At 43.1% G+C, this 4,232-nt stretch overlaps 2 protein-coding genes across 2 annotated transcripts; both read right to left on the reverse strand.

Annotated features, from left to right (window-relative positions):
* Positions 1 to 200: 200 nt before the first annotated feature.
* On the reverse strand, positions 201 to 1,193 carry LOC138855918 (uncharacterized). Its single transcript, XM_070106236.1, has one exon. The coding sequence runs from the start codon at positions 1,191 to 1,193 to the stop codon at positions 201 to 203; it is 993 nt and encodes a 330-aa protein (XP_069962337.1).
* A 20-nt stretch (positions 1,194 to 1,213) lies between these two features.
* Positions 1,214 to 2,428, reverse strand: LOC138856083 (uncharacterized). The gene is made up of 2 exons (XM_070106513.1): positions 1,930 to 2,428; positions 1,214 to 1,827 (listed from the first exon to the last, which is right to left on the reverse strand). The coding sequence occupies exons 1-2, from the start codon at positions 2,426 to 2,428 to the stop codon at positions 1,214 to 1,216; spliced, it is 1,113 nt and encodes a 370-aa protein (XP_069962614.1).
* Between the last annotated feature and the right edge of the window lie 1,804 nt (positions 2,429 to 4,232).

A 4,232-nucleotide genomic window follows, 5' to 3' on the forward strand; every position in this document is an offset into this window, starting at 1 on the left:
GCTATGTTGGTGCTGTTGAGCCTTTTGCATTGTCCTCTAATTCGTATTTATACGAGTTAGGAGAACAATGCAGGGATGTGTTCATTTGGTATGAACATCCCGGCCGGCTTGCAGGGTCTGCGAATAAAAAAGTTATTAGATCTTTTTCACTTTGGGTTAAGGAATATTGTTTTAAAATGGGTTAAGTGGTTACTTAGGGTTTAAATCGCACAAGCACCGGTTAGAGTCCAAAAGAGTGCGGTGTTTTGTGCGATCACGGTGCTGTTGTCTGGGTTGAATAATCCGGGTTTCATTATCCTTGGGTAGATGTCTGCTCCCAGTTCCATCATGATTTTATCATCCTTGTGGAACATAGGGTCTTCTAGGACTAAGTGGTCGAATCTCTTAAAGATTTCGCCACCTATATCACGATTGTAGGGTCGGGTCGGTAATTCCTGCGTCATAAGGCAGTTAACTTCGACATGCCAGTCGAGATCAGTTAGTGACCCTATGACGATTTTACATATGCGATGAGAGTCAAGGTACGTTTTCGGTAACCTCAATCTCTGAACTAGCTCTGAGGCAATAATTGTCACCTTTCGGGTCGGGTTAATTATGGCACGTACCTTATTCCATTTGCCATCGTGTTTTATTTTTATCATGGCAGTGGGTATAAGGGTCGGCTTGGCCAGAAGTGTTGGAATCTCTGGATCTTTGTGTAGTCGTTCGTCGCTCTTTGTTGTTTTGGTTTTCTCTTTGCAAAACAACCTGGGGTGTCCATGTAGGGTTGAATGGTGCTCCCCGTTACACATGTTGCATTGTTTTGCGCTTGTGCATCGTTGTGTTGAGTGCGATCTGGCTAAGCAATTGACGCAGTACTTATACTGAGTTACTGCGTCAAACTTTTCATGAATGTTCATTTTAGTAAATTTTGAACATGTCACCAGCCGGTGATCTTTTTTGCACAATCCACAGGCGACGTGTTTATGTGCGCGTTTTGATGAATGGGTGATAGTACGCCGAGCCGTGCGGTGGGTACTTCCTCTTTCTTCTCGAATGGGGGAGAGGGTCGCTTTAAAACGATGTAAGCGTCTAGCCAGGGTCCCATTGTCGGAGAATGGGGTGATGCTTCGAGTGACGCTGAGTGATCGTACGGTCAAGACTGGGCTGCTCTGTCGGCTGCTGATTGGTTTGATGCTATTTTGAGGAGCCATGTTCCTATAAAGAAATGAGATTAGTTATTTGGCAAGGTGACTATTTTGGTTATTGGGCGGTTAATGGTTCCTTGAGAAGTACGTATGTCAACTACTCTGGTCTTATTGTCTACACCGAGATAGGTTTTTTCGATGCGACCAAGTTTCCATTCATTTGGGGGTAGAGTTTCTTGGCGTATAACTACCATATCATTAACCTCTATATTGCGTTGAGGGTATTTCCACTTATACCGTTTGTGGAGTTCTTTTAGATATTCTTCTTTCCATCGTTTGCAGAAGTGTTGATGGAGTATTTTTAACTTTTGCCATCTATGTGCGATGCTTAGCTGCGTATCTTCTAAGTCGGGTTCTGCTGGGGTTAATAAAGAGGTACCTATTAAGAAATGGCCTGGAGTTAAGGGTTCTATATTTCTAGGGTCTTCACTTAGTGGGCTTAAAGGTCGAGAATTCAAGCAGCTTTCGATTCGGGTTAGAAGGGTAGATAATTCTTCGAAAGTGAATTTTTGGATCTGAGACACCTTTTTTAAGTGGGTCTTTAAACTTTTCACTCCTGCTTCCCAGAGTCCACCCATGTGTGGAGCTCCTGGAGGATTAAAGTGCCAGTTGATGTTTTGGTGTGCTTCACTTGTTGTTACTTGTGTTTTTAGTGATTTTATGAATTCTTGTCGATCTTTGATTAAGAGTTTAGACGCTCCCACGAAATTAGTACCATTGTCAGAATAGAGATCGGCGGGACATCCGCGCCTAGAAAAGAATCGTGCGAATGCGGCCATGAATGCTTGGGTGGTGAGATTGCTTGCTGCCTCCAGGTGTATTGCTTTGGTTGCAAAACAAACAAATACGCATACATAACCTTTTGTGATCAAGCACGCTCTGCCGGTGTAATTTTTTATGTCATAGGGACCGGCGAAGTCGATTCCTGTTGCTGCGATTGGGCGGGTTAGGGTGGTACGTTCCGCTGGAAGAGCTGCCATTAATTGAGCAGTTTCTCTCTTCTTGTGTAAGACGCAGGTTTTGCACTGATGGATAATGGACTTGATGAGCGTTTTAAGCTTCGGTATCCAAAATTCCGTACGCATGAGTCGTAAAACTAGTTGGTTGCCACCATGTAGGGTAATTGAGTGAGTAAAGTGGGTGAGTAGTTTTGTTAATCGATTGCTATAGGGTAGTATAATCGGATGACGCTCGTTATATGATAATGCGACTGAATTGCTCAATCGGCCATTAACTCGCATGATTCCTTTGGGATCGATTAAAGGGTTTGGGGTCAAAATTGTACTTTTTCTGTGTATGATGGTTTTTTGAGTTAAAGCTTCATACTCCTCCTGGAAGTGCTTTTTTTGGGTTAAAATAATTAACTTCGTGCGGGAAGTTTTAAACTCGTCTGGGGTTATTTCCTACGTTGTGCGTGGCTGTTGTGATCTGTTGGGTGACGCATTCGAGCAGAATCTGAATAGATATGCTATGACTCGAATGGCTTTGGGTAGTGATGAAAATCTATCCAGTATATCCTCTTGTGTTGTGTTGAGGAAAGTCTTGATTGGCCGCAGTTCCAGTGTTGTATCGATTGATTTTCGGGTAATTGGCCAATGTTTCGGGTCGAGTTTTAGCCATTGGGGTCCGTGCCACTAGAGGTCATTGTTAACCATCTCCAGAGGTGTGCATCCGCGACTGCCCAGATCTGCCGGATTGTCCTGGCTTTCGATGTGACGCCAATTTTCGGTTCCAACTTTTTCTGCAATTGTGGCAACTCGGTGGGATACAAAGGTTGTCCATGAGCATGGGGGTTTGCTTAGCCAAGAAAGGACAATTGTAGAATCCGTCCAAAGGTGAGTGCGGTACTGAGTAATATTTAATTGGGGTAGGGTCGCATCCACTAGATTCGCCAGAAGAACCGCTCCGCAAAGTTCTAGCCTTTGTAGAGATATACTTTTTATTGGGGACACACGAGTCTTGGATATTAAAAGAGTTGTCCAGGTGTTTGTGTTTGTAGCAACACATATGTATAGGTTTGCTGCGTAAGCTTTTTCTGAGGCGTCAAGCTTTTTTTGAGGCGTCAGAGAATTTCAATCAGATTTAGGGTTTCGTAATCTTTTATGAAGGTTTTCCAGCAATGGAGAGTTAAGGGTTTTAAACTTTCATCCCAATCGGATTTATCGAGCCATATTTGTTCCATTATTATTTTGGCTGTGACTACAACGGGACTGAGCCAACCAGCTGGGTCGAACAATTTTGCTATAATCGATAATACTTCTCTTTTAGTAAACGATGTCTTATCGCGAATAGGGTTGATGACAAAAAAGAATGCATCTTTTTTTGCATTCCATCTGATCCCCAGTGTTTTTGTGCTATTGGATTCCGGTAAACTGAGTAAGTTCGTGTCCAACAGATGTTCTTGTGAGATTCCAGATAAGACTTTTGGGTCATTTGAGGTCCATTTGCGTAGAACAAATCCTGCGGACTCCAAAGATGAGGTAAGTTCGTCTCGTGCCATCTTCGCACTTGCTACGTCATGTGCTCCTGCAAGTACATCATCGACGTACATTCCGTTTCGAAGTATCTCTGCTGCCAGTGGGTGGGTTTCTTGTACATCATCCGCTAATTTGAGGAGGGTACGGATAGCTAAATATGGGGCACAGTTAATACCAAATGTAACAGTTTGTAGTTCAAAATCTTCTATGGGGTCATTAGGCGATTTTCTAAATAAGATTCTTTGAAATGGGGTGTGTTTTCTTTCAACAAGTATTTGACGATACATTTTTTGAATATCTGCGTTGAATACGATTCGAAACATACGCCACTTTACCACTAGGATTGCCAGATCTGCTTGCAGAATAGGTCCAGTGTGTAATACATCGTTGAGGCTGTTTCTATTTGAGGTGAGGCATGATGCGTTGAATACCACTCGCAGTTGGGTCGTTAAGCCATCGGGTTTAATGACTGCGTGATGTTTTAGATAGTATGTTTTCGTATTCTCTGCGGGGTCTTATTCTATTTTGGTCAGATGACCGAGTTTCAGGTACTCGTTGATGGCCTTGT

Source organism: Bactrocera oleae, chromosome 3 (genome assembly GCF_042242935.1).
Source record: "Bactrocera oleae isolate idBacOlea1 chromosome 3, idBacOlea1, whole genome shotgun sequence".
Lineage (NCBI taxonomy): Eukaryota > Metazoa > Arthropoda > Insecta > Diptera > Tephritidae > Bactrocera > Bactrocera oleae.

Bases quoted from the DNA above. Each gene is read 5' to 3' on its own strand.
- LOC138855918 (XM_070106236.1), bottom strand. From the start codon at position 1,193: ATGGCTCCTCAAAATAGCATCAAACCAATCAGCAGCCGACAGAGCAGC.
- LOC138856083 (XM_070106513.1), bottom strand. From the start codon at position 2,428: ATGCGAGTTAATGGCCGATTGAGCAATTCAGTCGCATTATCATATAAC. The intron at 1,828-1,929 runs GTCCCGCCGATC...TAAAAACACAAG, and splicing joins ATTCTTTTCTAGGCGCGGAT to TAACAACAAGTGAAGCACAC.